This window comes from Phacochoerus africanus, chromosome 10 (genome assembly GCF_016906955.1).
Source record: "Phacochoerus africanus isolate WHEZ1 chromosome 10, ROS_Pafr_v1, whole genome shotgun sequence".
NCBI classification, from domain to species: domain Eukaryota; kingdom Metazoa; phylum Chordata; class Mammalia; order Artiodactyla; family Suidae; genus Phacochoerus; species Phacochoerus africanus.
Genome location: NC_062553.1, coordinates 137,023,660 through 137,051,258, shown reverse-complemented (window position 1 = coordinate 137,051,258; position 27,599 = coordinate 137,023,660). Strand labels below are relative to the sequence as shown.

Sequence of the window (27,599 nt, the reverse complement as noted above, 5' to 3'; positions counted from 1 at the left end):
GACATCTTAAAGTTTCCTTTGTAAAGTCTAAATCTGTTCAGTTTTGGACAAATAGTAAATTAAGTCATGCCTGGAAGTTTTCGTAAGGAATCTTAAATTGGGTTTTAAAACCCTCAGTTATTAGTCAGCCTGAGGCTCGGGAGGGAAGCCCAAGGAACTCCCTCCACCAGGTTTCACCTGAAATACCTATAAATTTGGATAAATCCCTCTCTTCACTACGTCTCCCAAATATTTTAAAGTTAGTTATGTATAATAATAATATTCTTGGAGTTTTTAAGCCAAGAACTAGGTCGGGGCTTTGTAGGCATTTCTTCAGTAAATAAAGACATCTTAATCCCTGAAGAGTGGCCGTTTCTACGGATTAAATGAGCTTGTTTTCAAGCACGTGCCATTCCAGGCAAGGCCCTGGTGCCACAGTTCATACAATCAGGTGATATTCAATTGGATGTGACAGAGTTTTACTGAACCTACGTGAATGACCAAATGGCCATGGAAAGTAAGGAGACATTTAAATTTCTGAATCCTAGAGGAGTAAGTAGGAATTAGATCTCATTTTTAAATGTTTCGTTTCAGTTTACAAAAGAAGACTTCAACAAATTGCAGTGGATTACATATTGCTTCACAAGAAAGAGATAGGTTGGTTTTTATGTCTGTGGAAAATAAAACATTAAACGAATATGAACGACATTCCAGACAAATAGCTGCAATACAATTCGTCCTATTAGGTCATTCAGTCCTATTACAATTGAGACCTGTTCCGCTGGATCTTGGCTTGGCTGTCACATGCAGTCCTCTTTTATGGCCTGACTCAGTGCATTGGTGGACTGAACGCGGTCTGAAAGTTGTCTCATCCGTATCAGCTCAGCTTCGAAATGTCAATAATTGAAATACCTGGTATAGTCCTTTTCTACAAGATTCCAAGATTGTCTTTAGTTGAAGACACAGGTTCTCACCTATTACCTGTAAGAGAGAGTTCAGGGAAGCATCAGAGAAAAATGATACCATCTGTAGATGATAGGGACCAAAATAGCCTCAGTGATTTATAACTAATAATTTTAAAATGTAAACAATTTGATGAGGGTTCATAAGAAGAATAGTTCAGAAAACAAACAAAAAAAAAAGTTAGTTCTTTCTGTGACATGCAAAACAAACATGAAAAGCCATATCTCCCCTCCCCCCCAAAATACTAGACAAACCATCTAAAGATAGAGATTAAGCTTATTTTTAAAAAAGTTTGTGAATGCTGTATCTGATTCAGAAAAAAATGGATGAAAATAATTTTACAGAGAAGCATTGAGGTATGACATAAAATAATCCTAAGATATAATGGTTGATATCAGGACTATCAAGTAAGGAGATTAGAAAGTCTGCAGTAAGATCTAAATATTTGTATCTCTTAAAACAATAGCTGAGGAGTTCCCACCATGATGCAGTGGGTTAAGAATCTGACCGCAGTGCTTGGGTTACTGCAGAGATGCGGATTTAATCCCCAGCCAGTGTCGTAGGTTGCCACAGCTGCAGAGTAGGTCGCAGCTATGGGTTGGATTCGATTCCTGGCCGAGGAACTCCATATGCCATGGGCCTCGCCAAAAAAAAGAGCTGCAGTTATGACAGGTAATGTTGTCCTACTGTTGTCTCATATCACCCGGCTCAGCCCCACCAGAACTCTGATAAATTTGGGAAAATCTGATGGAAATGTTCCCAAGAGTTGCAGTCAGCGTTTCCCTGAGAGTGACGTCGTATGACAAGACAGCAGGCCGTGGCATAACTCCAGAGACTTTCCAGATGCACACAGGATTTCTGGAATATTAATATTAGTGGGACTATACCTATAGAAATCGTCTTGGTAAGGCTGAGAACCTCTTCTGGTTTCAAAACCCTTTCCATGGCTTTCTATAGAAAAGTCTAATTCTTTCTAGTAGCTCTGGAAAGAGGGGAAAATTGATCTTTGTGGTTTTTTCAGCGGCCCACTGGTCAACCTCAAAGATAGTTTCGGGTGTAAAATATATCTTGAAGGTTTTATTTAATTTTTTTCTATACTTAAGGTCCAATTGTGGAACGGCAAAAATCAGGGAAAAAATTGTCAGAGGCTATTTGGACACTTAATTAAGATAGGACCAGGGTGCTACAAAAATAATAGAGTTAACCATTTACTTAAATAAACGTTAAAACAATAAAACATTTTAAAATAAACATTACACTAACGTAATTTTAAAGAACCATAGGTCTTTATAAGTGAGGAATTTTAGTTCTTTGCTTTCTTTGATTTGTTCCCTACTTTTTAACTTTGATTTGTTTCTACTTTCCTAGAAGTACCGTATGATCCAGCAGTCCCTTTCCTGGGCATATATCTAGACAAAACTATAACTCAAAAAAATAAGGCACCCCTTTGTTCATAGCAGCACTATTCACAATAATCAAGACATAGAAACAATCTAAATATCCATCAGTAGATGAATGGATCAAGAAAATGTGGTACATATATACAATGGAATCCTCCTCAGCCATGGAAAAGAAAAGAAATAATGCCATTTGCAGCAACATGGATGCAACTAGAGATTATCATATTAAGTGAGTTAAGTCAGAGAGAGAAAGACAAATACCATACGATATCACTTTTACATGGAATATAAAATATGGCACAAAGCACACACAAACTCACAGACTTAGAGAACAGATTTGTGGTTGCCAAGGAGGAGGGGTGAGAGAATGGAACAGACGGGAAGTTTGAGGTTAGTAGACACAAACTATGACATTTAGAATGGATAAGACAGCGAGGTCCTACTGTACAGCACAGGGAATCAGAGCCAGTCTCTTGGGACAGACCACGATGGAAATAATATTAAAAACGAAGGCATATATATGTATGACTGAGCCATTCTACTATATATCAGAAATTGGCACAACATTGTAAATGAACCACACTTTAATAAAAATAAAAAGTAGTGTTTTTTAAAAAGTTCCTCAAGGTCCTCAGTAAATTGCGGGATTTTACACGGGTGCTGAGGTAGAACAATAACGAAAAAAGAAACCTGAAAAGCACTCCCATATATAGTACATATAATACAGTTATTGATAACATATATAGTATGTAATTATAACAGGAAATGGTAGTATTTATATATATGTGATAAATATATGAAATTATACTACATATAAAATTATAAATATATACAATTACTGCTGCATAGTGTTGGAAAACCTCCAAACTACTTCCTCTTTGACACGCAAAAGCAAACGGTCATATTAGTCTTCCCCTATTACTTCTTATGGAGTCTCACTCATTAATGTCACTTGTGATTTTTAACCAAGTAACTTCTATTTCAAGAGAAAACCGGAGGTAGATCACTAAGAACTGCCTCTATTCCCAAAGCACTCCCACAGACACGAAACGTGTAGGTTGCAGCTTTCTGCGTCACATACGTATCTTTCTAAAGAGACAAAACATACGCATTCGTTAACAGGACCAAAGATAGGAGCTTTCCGTAGGATATAAGCAAAAGTATATAAACTTAAAATTATGCCTAATAATGAGGCATCCAATTTTCAGTATTCTAGCTTACTTAGAAACTGTCGCGATGTCATAGGAATATCCATTACGTAATTCAGCCCAATAGCCATCTCAGTTTTTATGTTGCCTGAAGATCTTGGGAAGGATATTCAAGCTGACATACTTAAGAAGCAAAATTACTATTGAAATAAAGTTGTAAGCATATGATTTACTTTTGTTGAATACAAACTTACACCTCTCATTATCTTCAAGATTGTGTGGGAGTCATGTTAGCTTATTTGATCAGTGTATCTCAATAAGTTTAAGAAAAGTAAACCCAAATGCAGGAATAAAATGTATGCTTATGTACTAACATAAGCATACATTTAACACTGATAAATCAGAGGATGAGCTGTTTGTTTTAAACCAAAATTATTACACTCGTCTGATCTACCAAATATTTATCTCAGTTATAGGACCTTAAATTTTTAAAGCATTTCTGTGAGAATAACTCATTAGATATAGCACATTTAAAGTATCAAAACTTTAATTTACACATTTTCCTGGAATTTTATAAATATTTGACTTGCATAAGAAGTTATTTATGTAAGAACTCTATAGGTCAATCAGAACAGATTTTCTTTAATTTGGGAGACTTTTAAGTCTAATTTATGAATTCCCTCCAGAGATAGGAAAATATATACCCATACATATAGACATAAAGGCCTTTCTGAATTCTAAGCATATATACACACAGACACTTAGGGAGCTTATATCTTCAAATCTAAACATTAGCCACAGCTCGAAAGTAAACATGGAAAAGTTATCAGTCCGTATATCAACAAGCTGTCCTCTTTCCTGATGAGCAGGAGAGTCTCAATGGCTTCCACGCAGACAAAGAAAAAAATACCAACAAATCAGATTCTCTGTTTTCTCTCAGTCAAGAAAGAGTAAATCTCAGTAATCTATTAATCTCTTTACAGAGATCACAAAGATTAAGCCATAAAAGCAAATTCCAAATCATTGCAGTCACCAGTGGGGAATAATTTATTCATGGTAGAAGTTCCAAAAACCAAACCCAGAAATAGTAAAAAGGAAAATACGTAAAGAAACAGAGGCTCAGCAAAATTAAAGTTCTGTTGCTCCTAGGGATTTACCTCTGGGAACCAAGAAAAAAAAGTATTTAAAGTTGCCCAGGAAGCATAATACTCTAGCAACACAGGCTGCTCAACCGGCAGGTGAATCCACTGGGCCTCAACGTGGAACCTCAAAAATGTTTACAAGACCATTTTTCTAAAAAGGATGTGATGGGACTCCCACAGTGATATCAGATCAGTGTCAAAGATTTCATGTAATTCACTAACTGTGGAGTTAACCAGTACGATGCTACAGGCAGCCCGAAGGAGAATTCAAAGAGCAAGACTTATACAGGGAAAAGAAAAGTTGCAGTTAGTGTGCCAGTCAATGCAAAGTCGATCCCAATACAGGGCAAGAGTCAACTGCATGCCGCGGGGCACCATGAATTTGCGTCTTTGTAGACAATACTATTTTGCATCACTTTCAGTTTTTCCAACTTAAAGATTTATGAAATAGCACAAAAACAGAAGAAAAAAAAAAACATGGGTTAGTGAGCCATTTCAGACATCACTCTTTTTGTCTCACCCATTTCAAAATCTTTACAATTTTACTCTCTCTATTTAACAAAAGACGAGTCTGATACAGTCTTTCTTGCTGGCACAGCAGATGAATGCCGTGAGGGGAAGACAGTATCAAAGCTTATCCCTAGTCTCGGATGTAAATTTCTTATCATCTCTTCTTATGAGAGAAGAAGAGAGAACAAGCGTCTTTTGTACTTCAAATATAGAAGAAGCCCAATGACTGGGATTTTTCAGTGGTAGATATTGTCTAACTCTTCGAGTATCTGTCTTCTCTCTTATCAGCACCACATTAATGAATACTTGCTCCCATAGGAGCTCCTAGGAGCCTAGAAGTATAACAAACTATCCTGAATAAAAGCAAAAGGAGCAAATTTTTTTTTCACAAATTATAATGTGTGGGGGGGAGCAGATCAAATAGTTTTTGAACTGATAAGAAGCACTTCAGGAAACCCACCATGCACAGGCCGTTAGTTCCACTAGTCTGAACCAGCTCCAAACTTGAGATGTTTTTATTTGTCAAACTAAAAATCAATTTAGGGTTCCTTTTGACTTGCTACCCTGCAATCACCTGTTTTTACAAAGCCCTTCCCTGGGAATTCTGCGGAGTTAGTGACCCATGAACCTGGGACATTGCTTTGATCCTAGGTACTTCCAGCAGCGTCACAACTTGGAGTCTAAAAACTCCTGATGGGAAGTATTACTGCTCCTGAGAGAAAAAATCTAGGAGGAAACATAAACACGTCTCCATGGCCACAGCCTTCTTAGTTCTGTTTGCTACAATGCTGAAGCAAGAAGGAAATTCATTTAACGCTAATCACCTGCTTGGACTGGGCTGATTAACCCTATGATTTGTGTATTTTAGGCTCAACCAGGTGACAGCTCGACCAGAACCCCTATCCGAACAGATCTCTACATGCAGACTGTCATTTTTGATCACGTTTCCAGAAGAAAGACTTAACTACCAACATGTTAGATGGCTCCCTACTGGCTTGCTAAGCGGAAATGAATCCTGGACTAGATGCAAATTCGAATAATAAATGAGTCCTGTAGCTATAAGGCAAATCAGAATAAAAAAGTTAATAAAGACATTAGAAGGAAAATCCTAATCTTGACTGCTTTTTTGTGGTACAAATAGCATCTTTTTGTTGTTACTGTTGTACAAATAGCATCTTAACCTGATTTGAAGTTTTGCTAAATTTCTCCCCTAAACACTGAAGCCGATTGCCATAGTTCACAGGAGAAAATCTTGTTCCCGCTTCACAGATATAGTAAGTAGTGACTTATTTTGTACCTCTGATATTCCACATTTCCAAATATTCCAAAAATGTTCCAGGTCCTTACTCTTGCCAAATACCGTGGGCCAAGCCTTATGCCACATGGCGGCGCTGTCTCCAAAAATCATTGACTATTGATGAGCTCTCACACTGGAAGGCGGACACAAGGAAAGAGAAATACCAGATTCCCCGTGGCACTCCAGCAGTAAATACGGCCCAGAGTCTCCCCTGAGAGCCGGAGTAAAATGATTGAAGAGTCTGATATGCTTATGTGCCCAGACAAAGGAACCATGGCTGAGGAGCCGAGAAAATGAAATCTGAAGGAAATCAGAGGATTTGGGGAGAAATGGGGACGCCAGGGCAGTGGCCGGCACGTTTTCCTAATGCGCCCTACCGGCGGCTTCTGTGCAGAGACCTTCGGAGGCCGTTTGTGATGTGAAATTCCCGTTTGATTCCTCTTCTCCTTCCCCTGTCTTCTCCTCCCTTTCTAAACAATCCAGGTCACAGGCAGGTGGGAAGTGAAAGTTGCTCAGTGGGGGGGGGGGGGGGGGCAGAGCAGGGCATCCCTGGTTCCAGTGGGATAAGGAGGGCGTGTTCACGGCCGGGTGATGATGGGGCCAGACGTGTCAGATGCCAGTCTGGGTGGGGAGAATGGTGCTAAATTGCGTGTCCTGCTATGATCTCATCCTTTTCAAGATAAACGACGGGTTCAGAGTATATGCTAATGTGTCTGTGCGCCCCCTTCCTGCACTCGGGCGACCGACCGCTGAGAGGCCCTGACTCCCAAGAGCCCTGAGCACACCTGGCGCCCAGGTCTGAAGTTGCCCCACCTATCTTCTCCCAGCGGGAAGAGAGGATCCTTGGGAAGAGGACTGAGTCCAGGGCTGACTCGGGGGAAACACAAGCGTGGCGGGTCTATTTCTGTGTCAGAAAGCCAAAGAGTTCAGGAAGGATGCAGGGAACTTCATCCAAAGAACACAGAATCCACCTTGAAAGGGTTCTCACTGGCCAAAGCTGGGACAGGTTGGCATCAAAAATAAATCCTGGTAAAATAAAAGGACATCAGTTTATCCTGAACTGTGTGAATGAATAAATGGGAAGTTTGGTGAGGAATGGGAATATTTACATGGGTCTCCCGCAAAAGAGAAGGGGCAGCAGAAAAGCTTGGAAGACGCGTCTTTCAGGAAAGGATCAAGGAGAATATGAGGAGCCCTGGGGTGAACTGAGTTTGGGCCTCGCCTGATAAGACGCAGCCGAGGACCTCAGCACCCCTTTTGCCGTAATCGTGCCAACGCTGCGTAACCTGAATCCAATCAAGAGAAAACACAGACAAATGCAAGTCTAGGGACAGTATTACAAAATGCCTGGCCGGACGTCTTCACGAGTGTCAAGATCATCGAAGCAGAAGACTGAGGGGTCATCTCAGACTCGAAGGAGACCAGGGAGACAAACGCAGCACGAGCTTCTGGGTGGTATTCGCATCCCGTGAAGGGCACCTGGGGACAGCTGGTGAAGACGGAGGGCTCTCTGAGGGCGAGGTGGTAGCAGCAGAAAACGCTTCTGTCCTGATTTCGATGATTATGTTATGATTTTATTGAAAAATGTCCCCGATTGTAGGAAATTACACTAAAGCATTTGGGAGTCAAGGGGCATCATGTCAGCAAATTATTTAAACTGTTTCAGGGGGAAAAAAATTTTGTGCTGTCCTTGCAACTTTTCTGTAAGTCAGATGTTTTTGAAATAAAATAAATATATGATATGATTTATAAATTCAAAATTCTACTTATATTTTAAGTATATATACAAGTGTATTGTTCTACTTATTGAGTCGATGAAATTTTAGCACTCGTTTTTATAAGTTCCATAGTATAGTTAACTGAATTCCTTTAAACCTTCGAAATTTTATTTATGAACTTCATTACATTCAGTTTTCTAATGATTTCAAATTTCCAGCTAACAAATAAGCTTTCATACACATTTAAATAACTATCTTAAATTTAGTAAATTAAACTTAGGAATGTAATGACTTATATTCCCTTAAAAGCTTCAATATAGTTCGCAAATCTATAAAATTTCAGTTTAGTCTCAGTTAATTATTCAAATATCATATTTTATTTTAAAATAAAAGTAACTATAGCAAGATTTACTTTTTTTCTTCCTATGTTTTTAGGAGCTGCCTCCCCAACTGGTCTAGGTCAAATTTTTATTTATTTGTTTTCTTTGCTGAAGTATAGTTGATTTACAGTGTTTATTAGTTTCACGCATACAGCAAAGTGATTCAGTTATTTTTTTTTTCTTCAGGTTATTTTCTTTTTAGATTATTGCAAGATACTGAATGTAATTCCCTGTACTTTTCGGTAAATCCTTGTTGTTTCTCCATTTCATGTGTAAGAGTTTGCATCTGTAATGTCATACTCCTAATTTACCCTCCCACTCCCACCTTTCCCCTTTGGTAACTATAAGTTTGTTTCCTATGTCTGTGAGTCTATTTCTGTTTTGTATACTTGTTAAATTTGACTAATAAGCCTTACCTATTAGACTCGCTATACTATAATATGCCAGTGGTTTTTAAGTGTTTTAACTCTTTTAAACATTTTTAAGTATAGGTAGTTCCAATATTTCAAATGCTTAGTATAGTTACAGATTATTCCTATTTAATCCCAATTACAGATTATTCCTATTTAATCCCAATTACTTATTTTATAAGTAATTTTTACATTACCTCCCGAACTGCATTTAAGGATGGTAGATACAAACCGGAGATTTGAGCTGGGTTATGGGCTGTATTCGTTTGCTAGGGCTGCCGTAACAAGATACCCTAGACGGGTGGCTTAAACAACAAAACCGTATCGTCTGACAGTTCTGGAGGCTGGAAGTCCAAGATCAAGGCATCGGCCAGTTTGGTTTCTTCTGAGGCCGCTCTCCTTGGCCTGCAGATGGCATGTGCATCTTGCGATTTCATCACATGGTCTTCCCTCTGTGCAGGCACCCCGGGTGTCCCTCCATGGGTCAGAATGTCTTATTTTGGGGAGAACTCCACTCAGATTGGATCAGATTTCACTGTGGTGACCTCATTCTAACGCCATTGCCTCTTTAAAAGCCCTTTCTCAAAGTACTGTCACTTTCTGAGGTACCAGGGATGTGTTGTGGGGTGGGGAGGGCTTTTACTGTGAATTGGGGCACAATTCACCCCATAACATGCGTTGGGGACTACACATAGCCCAGACATTCTCATGATTAGACCCTCTCACCCGCTACTAAGCCATGTCTAGACTTCTGAGGGTTCCCAAATCATGTCTTTTACATGTGGGTGCCCTTGGATTCAAGTGTCGTATTGCCTAATTTTCCAGCCTGATTTAAGTTCACAGCACCCATCCAGGTTGATTGACATTCAATGAGTCTATGTAAGGTTTCTTTCTATTTCTGATTTGCTTTTATGTTCTTTCTATCAACAGAGCCACAACTCCTATGCATGTTAAATGATACCTCATTGTGGTGAGCTTATCTCTCGTGTCTTACCTTGTGCTGTGGTCACAGTACTAAGGTCAAACGAATGCAGTTGTTGGAAATTGGAAATCCCATTTAGGGAAGCTCATGAGGTCAATTTTTACCCAGTAAAGAAGAGAGAGCTGTTATGCCTGAGTCTCGGGTACACGAAGAAAGTAATTTTAACTTGAAACTAATGGCTGAATGCAGAGCCAGGGAAAGGGAATATCTGAAATGTATGTGAGCATCAGCAGAAGAGTGGGCCAAAGACACCGGACCAAAGAAGGAGCTAGCCGACCACAAGGAAATGAAACCAGAAATTGAGCAATGCAATAAAGAGTCAAGAGCATTAAGAACCAGACTATTTGGCAAGCTGATGTTGGTGACTGGCCAAATCACTTTATCTCTCCAGACTTTGGCTCTTGAAGGTCCCTTCAAAATCCAAAGCATCTATGATTTCTCCTTGCTGTTTTTCTAATCTATTTATAGGCTCCCTCAGCTGAATAGAATAGCCTTGCAAATTCAGTGTCATTTTCTCCAAGTGATAGTTCAAGTGCACTGTCCAAGACTCTGGTTGCAGGGATGGCCATCCAATTTGAAGCTTTATTTTAAAAACACCGAGGTGTCTCCTAGAACTAGGGAAAGGAATATGTCTGCATCCTAGGAATAATCATAATCAAACACTTGAACCCTGTCAGAAGTCCTTCCCTGTCTCATTACTGTGGTCTTAGCTATGCGTCACTACTCTCTTCTGACAAAACAGCCTGTTTCTCCAGATGCACCTCTCTTCTCCTTCTCTCTCTCTTTCCCCTTCCTCCCTCTCTCTCCGTCTCTCTCCCCGCCCCCCTTTCCATCTCCCTCTCTTTTCCTCCCTCTTTCCTTCCCTCCTTTCCCCACCCCTGCTCCCTTTTTTCCTCCAAGTCCAGAATCCCAGAGAAGGGAAACGGGATGGCATCAATCAGGAGCCCAGCCCCAACTAATATTTAAATTCTAGAAAGGCCAGGTGACGCAGATTTACGTTCTCCTTAATGACAACAACTATGACATTCTTGTGAATGAGTGAGAATCTTCAGAAAGGCAGGCAACTCTACGACCAGACAGTGCTTCCATGTCAACGGAGTAGAGAGAGAGTGTAGGAGAGAAAAAAGGGAGAAGTCTGGGATGCTGAGGTCCTTGGTCCCTGGAGCACCAGTTCACACTTCTTGTCACTAGTGGTGACAACAGGGAAAGCAGCAGTGGCAAGGTGACTGGATGAATATTCTCTTTGTAGGATTTCTGCTTTATGACACAATTTTCTAAGAAAGTATAGAATTAAAACTACTTGATCTGTGACAAGCCTCTTCAAATTTTATTGTATACCCCAGAATGATATGATTTAGACAGTCAGCAACAACCAGAAACTATCTTAACCTCAAGGAAACTAAAAGAAAATAGCTACTTATTCAATTATGGGAAATGCACCACTTATTTGTTTATTTGGGGGGTTATTTCTTTATTGTGAGCTAGATACTCTTTTTAGAGGCACAATAATAAATGCATGCTTCCCTCAAGAAATTCACCAGCTTGGATTAAAAAAGAACCCGAGGATCTTATGTTTTTATTTTTGCTGTGGCTGCTATTATGAATGGATTTCCTCCTCATTCCAACCACCAATAGCTTGTTGTAGATAGGACACAAATTGTGTGAAGTCCTGAGAATTATGATGCTGGTTTATTGGGAATACCACCAGGGAAGTATTTCCCAAAGAGTATATTCCGAAGCACACTAATCTTTTTAAAGTAGCTTCCAATAGAAAATATTCTGTGGTCAAGTAAGGTTGTGAAATTGCATACCGCAGATTTCTCCTAGAGACTCACAGTGTGACATTTTGTTGACTCTGAGAAGTTCCAAAATAAAGAGAGCTCTGTAAGCTTGTTTAAGTCCCCACACAGACTGTCCACTGATCAACACCCTTCCATTTCACCATCAAACACCTATTAGTGTCTGAGTTACTGGAGGGTTTTTGTTGCTGTTTTGTTGCATGCCACAAAAACAAATCTCACACACTTAAGCAGAAGGGGGAGTATACTAGAATCCAAGGAAGATTTAAAAGCCAAGACTCAGGAAAGAAAGAATACAGAATTCTGGAAGTGCCTCTGTCAAACCTAGTCTAATAAAACCGAGCCCCACCTTCTTCCTAGTCCTTGTTAATCCCAAATTTCAAATTCTTTTTAAAAAATTTTTATTATAGTGGGTTTACAGTGTTCTGTCAATTTTTGCCGTATAGTTATACATATATATGCTTTTTTTTTTCACATTATCCTCCATCATGTTCCATCACAGGTGATCAGATACAGTTCCTTGGACTATACAATAGAATCTCATTGCTTATCCATTCCACATGCAAGAGCTTGCATCTACTAACCCCAAAATCTCAGGAGAGGAAACCTGATCAGCCACAGGAGGGTCAGGTGCCCACCCCTGGACCACCACTCAGCACCAGCAAGGTCATATGGTCAGACACAACACTGGAGGTTCATCTAGAGCTGTTTCTAGAGAGAGGGAGAGTGCCATGGGTTGGGAAGGCACCCTAGGAAATAGCTGCCATGAAATCTCTTGAAACTAGAAACACACCTCGTTAAAAGCCGTTAGTACGATGTTGACTCTCGACTTAATTTAATTCTTAATATTGTTTTGAGACTTAACCAGGAATGCATGTCAGTATTTCCTTCCAAATGCAGTTTTGTCATCAACTGAAATTATTATTATAAATAAAATCAAGTCATGCAGTATGCTATGGGTACAAATTTTGAGATGCTTTCCAGGTAAAAATGCTTCTTGAAGTATTTGAAAAAAAAAACTGTTTTGTTTTAATACATATTTAAACTTTGTTAACATATTACCCAAGTACCTATATCTCTTGTTTTATGTGTATATCTATCTGCATATGCATATTTACATGTACGAATATGTATATACTGGCCCATCAAAGACTAGTAGAGCTATAGCCAGGCTTTCTACTAAAAACAGTGTTTAGTACTCCTTATAAATCTAACAATTTTTGCTTTATCAATTGAAACTCTTCTTTTGCTATTCTTCGTGGGCATTGTCAGTATGGATTCTACCTTTACTAAAAGAAAACAACTTTCAATTTCCTTTTTTTGTTTTACCTGAATCCTGTTTTTTTCCAAACTCAAAAATACCAACCATACTTTATTTGTTTTTATTTGTCTGATAAATGAGTGCCCAACTTATTGCCACTCCCAACATTTTTTAGTATTCATTAATGTAATCTGAAGGTATAAGCCTGTATTATTATTTTAATATAGCCTCTCTTTCAATAATGTTAACTGAAATTGAAAAATCAGTTTGTAGCAATATTTATGATGATTGTTCTCGATTCTGTTCTTTAACTTTTTTTCTTGGCCATCGCCACGGCGTGTGGAAGTTTCCAGGCCAGGGATCGAACCTGTGCCACAGCTGTAACCAGAGACACAGCAGTGACAGCGCCAGCTCCTTAATCTGCTAAGCCACAGGTTCTATTTTTCAAGAGCTTGCATGTCACCATCAGTCCTTTTATGGAATGAAATCCCTACTCTTAAATTCTAATTTTCTCAAGTAATTTCTCTGTTAAATTCCAAAATTACATTTACATTCTCATAGTAGATAACTCAAACAGAATTGAAAACTAGAAAAGTGGAAGCAAAGTCCCCCTCCTCACAGGTGAAGTGGAGGGTTAAACAAGTGAGATGCTCCAGTGCAAAATTTAAGGAAATACTTAATCCCAAGGTAGTTCCCCCAACCTGGAGCCTAGACGTCTCCTTTCACCTCACCCTACGTCTGGCCCTGCTTTCTCGTACTCGTTCCATTACAGAAAACTACCGCTGCTAATGGTTCCTTGTCGCTTTTTTCATAAAACGGTCTGTGATTGCCTGGGTACGGACGTGTGGCTTTTTTCCCTCCATACTTGGAGCCGTGGCTCCATGCTGCTCCTCATTGCTCCGCCCTTAGAATGAGGGCCACTCACTCACTTCAGTAAATACTACTTAAGATGCCTACCGTTCTAGGCATCTAAGCAACGCAAATCAAGACCAAATGGACATGGGCGTATTTCCATCTTCCTAAGTCCTGCGTGGGCCGGTTCCAGCGTGGAGATGACCACACTGTTTTAACCAGTTTGATAGGAGGATATTTAAGTATTTGTGGTTGCAAATGATACTTTTGTGAATGTTCTTTGCCATGTATTTTTCTCCAATAGCTATTAATTTGTCTCAGTATTTTTCAAAATAATTCACTTTTGGAGTTCCTGTCGTGGCGCAGTGGTTAACGAATCCAACTAAGAACCATGAGGTTGCAGGTTTGATCCCTGGCCTCGCTCAGTGGGTTAAGGATCCGGCGTTGCTGCGAGCTGTGGTGTAGGCTGGCGGCTATAGCTCCGATTTGACCCCTAGCCTGGGAATCTCCATGTGCCGCGGGAGCGGCCCAAGAAATGGCAAAAAGACTAATAATAATAATAATAATTCACTTTTTCTTCACTAATTCAAAACCCCAAATTTATCATAATAAATTCACCCTTTTTAAAGTTTACTTCTAGTATCTCTATCTTATATGTTGCTGGGTCATTGCATGCTTTAATTTCTTTTTTCTTATAATAGTTTTTAATATCTTTTAGGGCTACAAAAAAATTACTTTTTTTGTAGTTCACACAATGATTTTTTTAGGTTATCTTGAATATCATTTTTCAGATTCCAAAAGAGCATATGAGGATTAAATGGGAAATTAGTGTACGCTTTTAGAATAACCCCTGTCACATGGTAAATACTCAACACATTTTAGCCACTTAATTTAATTGTCCAACGAAGTAAGATCTGTCTGGACTTCATCCTTGCTGCCAGAGCAGATGGCGCCACTTCTCTGGTAGCCCCACTGAGGTTGAGCAACATCCAAGGGCAGAGAGACGGAGACGGAGACTGAGTCTGCCCTTGGATGTTGCTCAACCACAGCAGAACGCAAGCAGCCGTCCTTAGAGGTCATTTCTGTTGTGCTTTCTCCTGGGCTGAGTTAGGACTTTCTCCTTTGCTCAGCATGCCAAACACCGAAAGATACCATGACAAGTGGTAAGTAAGCATGCTGTTTTACCAAGATTCTTCCTGTCTGCCCAAGGGTCTTGTACATGGAGCACAGATACACACACCCTGGCAGGGATTCCCTCTTCTTGTCCAGTTATTTTAAGGGTGGTAAAATGGTGGTACCCATGTCAAAAGTACAATTGCTTTTTATTTTTTTATTTTGGCTTTTTTATGGCTGCACCCGCAGCATATGGAGGTTCCCAGGCTAAGGGTTGAATCGGAGCTGTAGCTGCTGGCCTACACCACAGCCACAGCAACACCAGATCCAAGCCGTGTCTGCGACCTACACCACATCTCCAGCAATGCCAGAGCCTTACCCAATGAGCAAGGCCAGGGATTGAACCTGTGTCCTCATGGATCCTAGTCAGATTTGTTTCTGCTGTGCCACGACGGGAACTCTGCTTTTTGAATTGTATTCTTCAGAGCCCTGAAGTTATGTTAAAAGCCTTAAAGCCCACCTCAGAGGGAAACAGAAGGCAGAGCTAATGGAGCTTAAAGACTCCTGTGCGTTTTCAGCCATCATAGCTCTCCTTATTTTTCAAGAAATACTTCATTGGAGCAAATAATGAAATTAATTTTAAAATAAAAGTTGGGGATCGGGGGACAAGACCATAGAGAGACTCCAACCCAACGCTCTAATTAGCATAGACTGGGATCTTTCAATATCAGTCCCAGGGATGCTCAGAGCTACATGCTGCTTTGCTGCAGGGAGATATTCTGCGAACTGCAGAATGGCCTCTAGCTGGTAGCAATCCTTACACAACTGTGACAACTGTAGACACTGCCAAAAATCGCATGGTTGGCAAAATTGTCGCCAGTTGAGAACCACTGGTACAGATCATACCTTCACACAGTGAGGCCATAACAATGGATGCACGGGCACCTCATATCTCCCGCCAGCTTGACAGGTTTGCTTTTGTCAAGTTATGTTTTTCAATCCAGCTCATCAGACTTTAATTAGTAGAGGTTCCCCCCGTCTCTCTTATTAGCTCTAGTGATTTAGTGTTTTATAAACCTTCTGGGTTAGGAAACCTGCATCAGATTGTCCCAGTGTGACAGCCTTTAATACCAGCTCTTGCAAGACTTTAAATGCCAAGTTACTGGCCTAGTCGTAAGAAGCTTAGTTAATGATGGACAGAAATCAACCTAAAACAATCAAGCAGGGTCTTCTCTTCGGCGGCCTTCAGCCGCCAGTAGCCCATCACAAAGCGCGGAGCAAGTGGACACCTGGTAACAACGATGCTTATCCCGAACCCGAGTCTTTGTTGTTCTTTTGCTTCTGTCCCACCTGATCAGTCTGGATCCTTGATTTCTCCAACATTTCGTTTGCTCAGTTCTTACACTTTGCAAAGTAGATCCATGAATGCCAACACCTTTCAAATCTTCCTCTTAGTTCTCCCAATTCTCACCACCGATGCTTCTTATTTTAACAATACCTATTTTAAAAGATCACAACTGTCAGTTGTTAAGAAAGAACAATATTTCCTTTCATTTTCAAGTGGTGAGTAACTGGAAAAAAATATCTGAAAGCTCTCCTCTTCTCAGAAATAATTTCCTTCCAAAAATATGAACATTCAGCCAGTAATGTGTGGTTATTTCTTTCAGGAAATCCAATGAGTAGGTGTCTGCTAATCTGATTATGTAATAAGTAATATTTAAAGTTGAAAAATAATTTACACTTTTTCTTGGAGGTTTATTAATTCCATAGCTGGCAGGTGATAATGAAAAAAAAACATGCACTTACTGTATAAGTTATAACCACATATCAAAGTTAAAATATTAGTGAGCTTATAAGCCAAATGTTTAGTTTTTAATTTGCCAATTATTTTTAAATTGGTCAGGATGTCCTTCAGATTATCACTGAAAGAGGGATGAACTATTATAAAGATGAGAAATTCCAGCCTAGGTCCTAAAATGTGCTGAGGAAGCTGAAAACAGAAAATCAGATGCACGTGGCAGGGGTGCGGAATCAAACAAGTAAAACCTTCCAGAAGTTCCTGGCAATGTGATAAACAAAACAGCCTATGGTTTTGAAGGCACATTTTCCAAACTCTGTTTCCACTGTTGCTGCTGACTGTGACTCTGCCCAGCCACAGATGTAACACAAAGTAAGAGGGTACCATACGCCTTCCCCCTCCCACGCCGTGGATACCAACACAGCCCAGGCACCTTCACCGGCCTCAGCCTTAGAAGATCCACATTCATTTTCTGATGTTCTGCCCCTTGCAATTTACTTGAGTAAGTTCTTTTAATTGAAATACAGGTGACTTAACAATTTTGCGTTAATTTCTGCTATACAGCAAAAATTCAGTTTCTCTCTCTCTCTCTCTCTCTCTCTCTCTCTCTCACACACACACACACACACACACACACTCACACATTCTTTTCCATTGTAGTTTATCTCAGGATATTGAATAGAGGTCCTTGGGCTACACAATAGGATCTTGTCATTATCCATCCTATATGTGAGTTTGCATCTGCTAATCCCAGACGCCCAGTCCAGCCTTCCCTGCCTCTCCTCCCCCTTGTCAACTGCAAGCTGGCTTTGAGTCCAAGTTCTTTAACCGCTCTGGGCCCTTCTTCAGCTGTGCAGCTCTCACATGTCCTAGTTCCTTGACTGCAGTCACACAAAGTTGAGAATGTTGTGCAGGAACCTCCCCTCGTGTGGGTGTAAGACTGGTGCGTGAGCACTCCTGCCGTTATCCTCTGGGGAGTGTCTTCACGCAACTCGTAGCACCTGCAGGCCTGCATCTGAAACTGTCCCATGCCGCGAAATGCCTAGAAAAGTGAACTTTCACTACCTAAGTAATGACATGGTTGAAATGTGTATTCATTTTCTTATCCGTCGATCCAACAGATACTTACCAAGCACCTACTATGTGCCAGGTAATCTTCTAAGCCCTGGGACGGGAGCATTAAAAGTATAGTCAAAGCCCCTGCTCGCCAGGACCTTACCTTCCAGGGGGGAGCACAGACAAGGGAGAACCAGCCAGGAAGAGCATTTTTCTCTAACTGCGTGCTTCTAATATTGAGGAATGACCATGGTATATGATATAAGAGCAGTGATTTTGGACACAAGTGACCTTCATTTGCGTGTCAGTGTATTCACTTTTCAGCTGAATTATTTTAATTAAATCGCAATTTAATTTTCTGATCCTCAGTTTTCCCCCCATGAAAGGGATAATAACGTACACTTTCATTAGCATTAACTGATGTAAGACTTGAAACAACCCCTGACAACCAAATATTGAAAAACAGAAAATATTTATAAGGATAAAGTCATCTTCAAACAGAGCATTCTTTCTCAGCATGAGCACTCCTAATTGTCCTTTTTACGGACAAGACCCCAAAGTGCAGACTCCTTCCTGTTGCCCAAAATAAAGCCTATCCTGGTTCTGTTAGTTTCAGTGGGGTGCCAGTAGCAAAGGGAGAACAACGTAGGCGCAGGGCCGGGAGAGAGGTGGCGAAACCCCAAATTACATACAGATGAGCCAATCTCAGCTGTTAGCATTTTTTAAGACACAAATCTCAGTACCCTGATATTAGACTGAGATTCCAATGCCTGATACTTTGATATGTTTCTTTGAAATAGATGCGACCACTTTAAAAATATGCCAAAGAAATTGACTAAACATAATGAAACCTAGGGTGGAAATATTAAATGCCAGGTCAAATTTTTGCATTTCAGTCTAAAAGCTGACAACGTAAAATAAGGAAGAAATCATGAATTAGAATTCAATACAGGGACCACCAATTTTGCTCCATTAAGTGTATTCATCTGACAAGATGCAGTCTGTTTTTTATTTGTATAATGAAAGTTATATAAGGATACTTTATCTCAGCAGATATGTCACATGGTCGGTAGGGGTACACAGAGGCCCCAGTGTAGGAACATCTATTTTTACTGTAATATTTCTGTGTCTTGGTCTGTGTCCCCAGACTCAGATGTGTGTTACCAACTGCCTGTTGAATTTTTCTGCCTGAATGATGCTCTGGTGTGTATTAGCTCAACCAACTCAAAATGGAGTTCACAATATTTCTTCCTAAACTCTGTCCTTCTGATACTCCCATTCCCATCGACGTCACCCTACAACAGCCAAGAACTTCTCCTTCGTTCAAAGTCTGTCTAGTAGGTCTCCCCTATGTTTTCAGTGCCACCTCCCTAGCCCATTCTATCCTGGCCCTTACCTAGGCCAGATCAAAAGACACCTAATTAGTTCTCAAGACAAGCCTCCCCCCACTTTCAAACCACTTACATTGTGGAAGACATAACAATGGCCCCCAAGGATGGCCACATTCAGATCCCCAGAACCTGTGACTCCATTGCCTTACACAGTAAAAGGGCACCTTGCAGACATGGTTAAAGTGAAGGACCTTGAGATGGGAGATCATTGTGGATTATTCCGGTGGACCCAACCTGATCACAAATTCTTAAAATCAGGGAAGCTTTCCTCATGTGACTCAAGGGCAATGTGACTAAATAAAAATGGTCAAAGGATGTAAAGTTGCTGGCTTTGAAGGTGGAGGGAGAGGACCATGAGACAAGGAATGCAGGCGGCCCCTGGAAGCTGGACAGGGCAGAAAAGGGCCAGGGAAACGTTTTCCCTACTGCCTCCACGTGGAAACACGGTCCTGCAGACCCTTTGATTTTAGTCCAGCAAGTCCTGCATCATACTACTAACCTGCGAAATAAGACAATTATTTTGTGCTGTCTTGTGACACTAAATTTGTGTGAGTTCACTGCAGCAGTAATGAAAAGGAATGCTCGTGTGCTGCTAGTTTAATCACTTTAAGAAAGTCCCTCCTCTTATTCCAGCTCAAGACTCTGCAGCAACCCTTCACCTGCCGTATGTAATCCCATTGACTCGACATTACATGTAACAGAATTTATCAGTTTAGTGTAGACCCTCCCACTACCTCCCTTCACTGTTACATATCTGAGAAATGTCTGTGAGCTGCTCTCCAAGCCCCAGTCCTTCACTTTACCCCACTGCTCCTTTGCACATCTTTTGTTTGGAATTTCTTCCTCTTCAGCTCCCCTTGCTAAAAAATTCTAGTTGTCCTTCAAATTCAAAGTCCATTACCCTCTCCTCCAAGTAACCTTTTCTGATTCTCTAGCAGCAGATGAGTCATTTTTCTCTTCTGTGCTTTCTTTACCACTATGTGTGTCTCTTAATTTTGTTTTAATTCGTTCTACCTTCTTTATACAGAAATGTTGTTTTGTCCTTATTAAATCTATGAGCTTTTCTTGAACAGGAATCTTGACTTTTGTCTTTGAACTTCTAATGTGCTGGGTTCAGGTCCTTGCAGTACATAAATGCTGAATTTTTTTTTTTTTTTTTAGGGCCACACCCACAGCATGTGGAAGTTCCCAGGCTAGGGGTAGAATCAGAGCTGCAGCTGCCCGGCCTATGCCACAGCCACAGCAACATGGGATCCAAGCCACATCCGTGACCAACGCCACAGCTCACGGCAATGCTAGATCCTTAACCTACTAAGCAAGTCCGAGGATCAAATCCACATCCCCATGGATACTGGTCAGGTTGGTAATCTGCTCAGCCACAATGCGGACTCCAATAATTTTTTTTAATTGAACAAAAAGAATAAAAGAATGAATAGATAAATGTGTCAAAAAATACACAGTGGAATGCTATTCAGCCATAAAAAAGAATGAAATAATGCCATTTGCAGCAATATGCATGGAACTAGAGACTCTCATACTGAGTGAAGTAAGTCAGAAAGAGAAAGACAAATACCATATGATATCACTTATATCTGGAATCTAATATGCAGCACAAATGAACCTTTCTACAGAAAAGAAAATCACGGACTTGGAGAATAGACTCGTGATTGCCAAGGGGGAGAGGGAGGGAGTGGGGTGGTTGGGGAGCTTGGGGTTAATGGATACAAACTATTGCCTTTGGAATGGATGAGCAATGAGATCCTGCTGTGTCACACTGGGAACTCTGTCTAGTCACTTATGATGGAGCCTGATAATGTGTGAAAATAGAATGTGTTCGTGTATGTGTAACTGGGTCACCATGCTGTACAGTAGGAAAAAAAATGTGTTGGGGAAATAACTATTTAAAAAATAATAAGAATAATAATAAAAGAAAATGACAATTCATGTCATTTCCTCTTGACTGGTTTAAAGAAGCACTGGTCTGCATCAAGAGGAACGCTGTAGATTTTAAAACTAATTTTGTCTTTACTGGCGCTAAAGAGTAAATATTATATTATGGTCTCAGAAGGCAGTCCTAATAAGAATCTTCTGAAAGAGGAATATCATCCGGGTCTCTCTGTAACATACAAGGCAATAAATATTGTAGATAATCTTTAGACCGGGAACATTCTTGTAGGCTGAACAATTCCCTACAGTTGATATGGTTCCAATGTTTGTGGCACCATTCTCTGCTTTGCTTGTTTTTCCATCTTTTGAAAATGACAGTGCCGTTGTCTTGAAACCATGTCGGCCCGGAGCTCCAGGCAGACGGGGTGAAACAAATGTGCCAGCGTACAGATGACAGGGGAATGATTTTCCCAGACATGATAACCACGCGAAAGCTCTAAGGATGTGTCCTCCTTGGCTGAGGGACTTTTTAGCCAAAGACATGGCAAATTATATGGGCTGAATTGGGAGCCATAAGAAGGAAGAAGGAACTGGTTCAATATTTTCATAAAAGAGCATCACCTCTTACCATTCAAAATAACCTCATTATTCCTGCAGAATACTGACCCTGCTCTGAAAATGGCAGTGTTGGAAAATGGCGTTTCCGTGAAACAAAAGCATCGGTATTGTTGGAACCAACGTTTGGGACACAAAAAGGGGGACGCAGTTCATTTATGGGGGAGGTAATTTGTTGAATGCCTGCTCTGCTCGGCACTGGACTAGGAATTGGGGACACCAAAATTAATTATACAACGGAGTTCCCATGTGACTCAGCAGGTTAAGGATCCGGTGTTGTCACTGCTGTGGCTTGGGTTACTGCTATGTCTCAGGTTACATCTCTGGCTGGGGACCTTTTGCATGCATCAGGTGCAACCAAAAAAAATTATATAAGGCTTTGCCCTCAAGAAGTGTTCGTTTCTAAGCCAGCTCATACTTGTTTAATTCACTAAGGAACCGTTTGGCTTTTCATTATTTATTTTCAGTGTTCAACTTTTGGTAAATTGCCTTGCTGCTGAGAATTTCTGAGAACTGAGAATATGGTAGCAGAAATAGCTAATTCAATGATTTCGATCAAGTGGGGTAATTTGTATGACAGACGTTTTCACAGGACTGTTTGACAGTCTGAAGAAGAAGCACCTGAATGAGATGATAGCCAAGGGCAAGACATCCGCAGTCAAACAAGGAGAGAGAGAAGAGCATGTGAGCCAAGGCCCCCGGAAAGCGGTGTCTGAAGTCGGATGTGCCAGGTGAGGCAGGAGGGGAGGTAAACGGCAACCAGACCATGGAAAGCCTCAGGCACTCTCCACGTGCATCTGAATTTCATTTTGACGAACCTGGGAAAGCCACACAGGGACAGTTGAAATCGCAGTAGGACTGAGGGAAGAGGAAACGGAAGAAGGGGAAATTTCATTTGTAGCTTAGATGACATGGGATGGAAGAGAGAGAGGGGGAGGTTGGCTTAGTTCCCGAGCCTCTGCAGAAATGTGATGGGATTGCTCAGTGCAGTGGACACGTTGGAGCTGAAGGGATGAGAGACAAGAGGGTCACTTAGGAGGCACGCGCAATAACTCATGACGGATCGGAAGGCAGTGACAGAGGTCCAGAAAGAAGAAAGCATGCGAGAAATATGGAGGAAGTCATGTTAGCCTGATTTAGAGACCACCTGGCTTTGGGGAGGAAGAAATTGCAGACGACCTGGTGATCTCTCGCCTGGAAAACTGGCAAAGTGATGAGGGCGTTAAGGAATAGCAAACCTAGTGAAGGTGGCATCGCGGGAGGGGAGAGCTCGCTGGGCTATGTTGGCTTTGCCCGTATCAGCCCAGCCTCTTCAGGGAGTAGCTGAAAGCGATCCAAGAGCTAAAAATGGGTAACTTAGTATGTTTTTTCATTGAGAATGTTTTCTAAGATGTTTCCCAAGCATATCATGAGTACATTCACAAGATTCCATTCTGGGCGGCAGATTAGAAACTTCTAAGGCTTCTGAACCAGTCTCTTAGAGTTGTTTCTGTATGTTTTTACTTCGTCAAAGGAAAAGGCACTAATATTTGCTGACTACTTAATATGTGCAACTGTTTTGAGTAGTTTTGTGTACTATGTCCTCTAATACTCACAAAATTTCAAGAAAACCATGTCCAAAAAGCTCAGGAAACTCAGAGGTGGGCCTCTCCAACTACGGCCTAAACTATTGCACTTGGTAAGTTACTGGTTTTCTTTGCCCAAGGCCACTGACTAGCACATGCTCTTCTTTTGTGAGCACAGAGGTAGGCCACAGACAACTAATACTTCGCATTTCGAAGGCACTTAGCTTTGGGCATGTTGGGAAAGTGCTCATCCATTTGGTGCTGCGGTGTGTGAAAGGTTAAAATTGTAATATATCATTTGGACACTGGATGGCAATATTCTGAATAAGCGCATCTACTTCCCTGTGTTGGGGACAGCCTTACACGGGGCTTCTATAACGAAGCTTCGTTTCCGAAATCCTGTTTAGTCTCTGGCTTTCTGAGCCTTGGACAGTGGTTGTGCCAATAGAAAACAGAAAAGCCCGTTTGGCTAAATCTGCCCGTCAGTCCGTCCAAACCCCTGCAGCAGGTCAATCAATCATATTACCCTTCATGATGGAGGCAACAGGCAGTAAAGTCACCCCAAGAGGCCAAGAACTAAATTTGCTTAGAGTGAGATTAAGAATCCGAACGCATTCAAGTAATTTCTGCCCCCGCACAAAGTGTCAGTCTCAGTGCTCCCGCAGCATCCACATCTGAGGACAGGTTCTGAGGTGCATGTGGTCTGGATGTGCATAGATGTCGGGGTCCCCCAGATTAGGGGGTCTGTGGAATCTGTCATGATGTGGGTCTGTTCTGGGCAGCAGATTAGAAGCTTGAGGGGAGAGATGAGAACAGTATCAGTTGGCTGGAATTTGGTATCAAGACGAAAGAAAGGCTTGTATGTGGAAATGAGGGAGAAGGGGCTCCTTTGCTGATTTATCTGTGCTTGTAAAACAAAAAAACAAAATCAACTAAGACTTTCCTCATCCAAAAGAAGGACTATAGATCTGGGCGTCTTTTGATCTTTTGTTTTTGTTTGTTCTGAGAGAGCCAAAGATGTGACCTGCAGCCAGAGTTGTATAATTTCAGAAAATCATCTGCCAGTTCCCTTGGTGGTTCACGGGCTAAACTCTGGGAAAAGTCCCTGCTTCATCCAACTTTTCAAAGATAGACCTTGACCATCAATTAGAAATCAAAGCTAATGCATACATTTCTGAAGCCAGCCATGTGTCCTCAAGGCACCAATTTTGGCTGTTTCCCTGGGCAGTGTCTCCAGAGGGTGATGAGAAAAAGTTCAGTATCAGGCATGACGTTCCGCCAAAAGCACCTGATGAAGCTCAGCACTCGGGAAGGGCTGTTGGAGCTGAACCTGCTTTGGGAGCAGATGTGGATTCAGGCCAGAAGGGATTTAGCCTCATCTATAACAGCTTGTTCTCCCAAACTCAGCTGCCATGCCCTTTATAGTGCAAGCAATATTATGAAACCAGGGCGGGGGCGGGGGGGGGGGACCACTTAAAACAAATGAAAAGCCTGCAGCAGCATTCCCGGGAGAAGAGCCTCTACTACGTGTATACCATTTGAGTGTTGCCCGCTGCTGTTTCACATGATTAGACATAGAATGTGAGTCTTACTGAGCCTGCCGAAAATGACAGAAGATGCTGAAACGTGAGCTCAAAATCGTCTTAAGTTTTTAAAGAAACTAAAGAAAGCCAATTGATTTTATTGGATTTCCATCCCTCTAATTTCTAGAACAGTGTGGAATTGAGGATAGTTGTATCTTCTCTGAGAAGCCGATTGAGAAGCTGATTGTTGCTTTCTGGGTAAACATCAACATAACGGCAACACAGTAAAGAAGATTCTGGAGTTCCCATCGTGGCTCAGCGGTTAACAAATCTGATGAGCATCCATGAGGATGCAGGTTTGATCCCTAGCCCTGCTCAGTGGGTTAAGGATCCGCATTGCCACGGCTGTGGTGTAGGCCAGCAGCTTCAGCTCCAATTGGACCCCTAGCCTGAGAACCTCCTTATGCCACAGGTGGGAACCTAAAAAAGCAAAAGAAAAAAAAGATTCCATTTAGAATAGAGTGTGCATTTGTTTGAGCAGTATAGGAAGGAAAACATCGTTTTTCTTTTACTTTTTTCTTTCTTTCTTTTTTTTTTTTCCCACTTTTTAGGGTATATGGAAGTTCCCAGGCTGGGGGTCGAATTGAAGCTGCAGCTGCCGGCCTACACCACTGCCACAGCAACACAGGACCCCTAACGCACTGAGTGAGGCCAGGGATCGAAGCCACATCCTCATGGATACTAGCTGGGTTCATAACCCAGTGAGCCACAGTGGGAACTCCACAAATACCGTTCTTCTACTTGCCATTATATTGTGACATGTGCCGTTTAAAAGGACTTGAGTGTATGCACTGCTTCTAGGCCTCCACACTTGCAGAGAGGCAGCAACGCAGATAGTTATAGGCAGGTGGCTGCGGGGGTGTTCAGAGGGTGTCGTCCATGAGTCCGGTGGCCTTAAACTTGGCTCAGTAGTTGGGAACGTCTTTCTTTTAAATACGTATTCTAAGCCACACGCCGGCTCTAATAAATCCGCATCTTCAGACAGTGGCACCTTCACCTAATATTCCTAGAAATGATGAGATAGCCCCTTTCGTTTGAGGCGCCATGGCCCAGTAGGAGCCCTCTGGGATAGGTAAACTCCTTTCAAGAGAGTCCAAACCAACCACATGCCTAAATGTCCCTTGATCTCCAAAAAATGGCATGCTTTATTTTCCTGCTTATCCAGCTGTGGTCTTCTTTCCTCACTCTGCTAGCTTCCCACTCTCAGGATTCTCCAGGTGGGAAGCAACCGCTAATCCCTATGTCTGCGTATACACTCCCAACCCCAGGCAACTGCACTGAGGTCACACCGACGCTTTGGGCTGCGCCTATGGATGTGCTCCCGCTCAGTCAGCATCTGGTGCGCACCTGCCCAATCCCCTTCAGTGTTTCTTGGCTTAGAGACTCTTGTTTGGCCGGAAAAAGAAGTACCATCTTCTTCTTTTCTCCAAGAAGAGAAAGGTCAAAATACGTCCTACTCTTACACATTTCTTTAGGAAATTGATCTTTCCAAATTTTAATTTTATTTCCTAGATGCTGGAGATGAGTCCTGGTGATTAAGAGACAAGCTCATCAATGCAGAAAGAAATCCAGTAGTCTTCTTTAGAATAGGGGAGCATTTCTCTCTTCATGGTTCCAATTTTCAGCTTTAATCAACATTCAGGAAGTCTCTTTAACACCTTGTTTCATAGATACTCCAATTCAGTGAGCCGAGTTCAATAATAAAAATACTGTGATGGTTAATTTTATATGTCATGTTGACTAGCTATGGAGTATATGGGTATTTAGTTAAGCATTATTTCTTGTGTATATCTTTTTCATTTTAAACAAGAAGTTTATTTAAACAACAAGATGCTTGACTTGCAGGAAAAACTAGTCAAAATTCATTTCTTTTAGAGTAACATATCCCGACTTCAAGAGAGATTGCCCTACATGTAACAGCTATACACCAGAAAGTTATAAACTTGTCCTTGGTTTTATAGTGATAAATGAAAAACATTTATCCCTCAGAGTGATTTTGGATGAGATTGCCATTAGAATCAATAGATTCAGTCAAGCAGGTTCCCCTCCCCCCACATGGATGGGCTGCCTCCATCCATGGAAGGACCGAATAGACCACAAACGTCGAGTAAGACAGAAGCCTCCCTCTCTCTGCCTGACTGTTTTCAAGCTGGGTCATAGGTCTTCTCTCGTCTTCTAACCTGGACGTGGGCCAAGAGCTTCCGTGTCAGCTCTCCAGGTCCTCACCCGCACTCCGATGGGAAGCCAACCATTGGCTCTCTGGGGCTCCCTCTTGCTGACTGCAGATCTGGGGGCTTCTCAGCCTCCAAACTATTTGAGCCCATCCCTTTTAATAGATAGATAGATAGATAGATAGATAGATAGATAGATAGAGGATAGGCAGATAGATAATAGGTGGATAATAGATAGATAGATGATAGACAGACAGACAGACAGACAGGTAGATATCCTGCTGGTCCTGTCGCTATGGAGACCCTAGAACAGATACGTGAGGTGGATACGGTGGTGAGGAAACCACTCCCTGCGAGACGGATTCTGGCGGCCGTTCTCTTGCTCACGTCACCCCACCCCACCCCCCACGACGTCATGAGGGAAACTTATCCCATCGCTTTTCTCTTCTCTCTTTATTTAAAAACAGTCTCAGCTCTAGAGCTTGTACCAGTTCAGTTAAGTTTTAAATCTGTCTACTATTCAGAGAATTTTCAGGCTAGTTGTTAAAGTTTTAGTAGCTTGATATTGGCCCTCATGGG

At 41.4% G+C, this 27,599-nt stretch overlaps 1 protein-coding gene across 3 annotated transcripts in view; it reads left to right on the top strand.

Annotated features, from left to right (window-relative positions):
- CFAP299 (cilia and flagella associated protein 299) overlaps positions 1 to 11,489 on the top strand; it is a 531,077-nt gene extending 519,588 nt beyond the window's left edge. For 2 of the 3 annotated variants that reach the window (XM_047751671.1, XM_047751670.1), the window contains exon 6: positions 6,011 to 6,254. In XM_047751671.1, the coding sequence (XP_047607627.1) occupies positions 6,011 to 6,106 (96 nt within the window). In that variant the 3' untranslated portion in view covers positions 6,107 to 6,254. Of the gene's footprint in view, positions 1 to 6,010; positions 6,255 to 9,877 lie in introns of those variants that run through there. The other variant, XM_047751672.1, reaches the window with a different exon arrangement.
- The last annotated feature ends 16,110 nt before the right edge of the window (positions 11,490 to 27,599 follow it).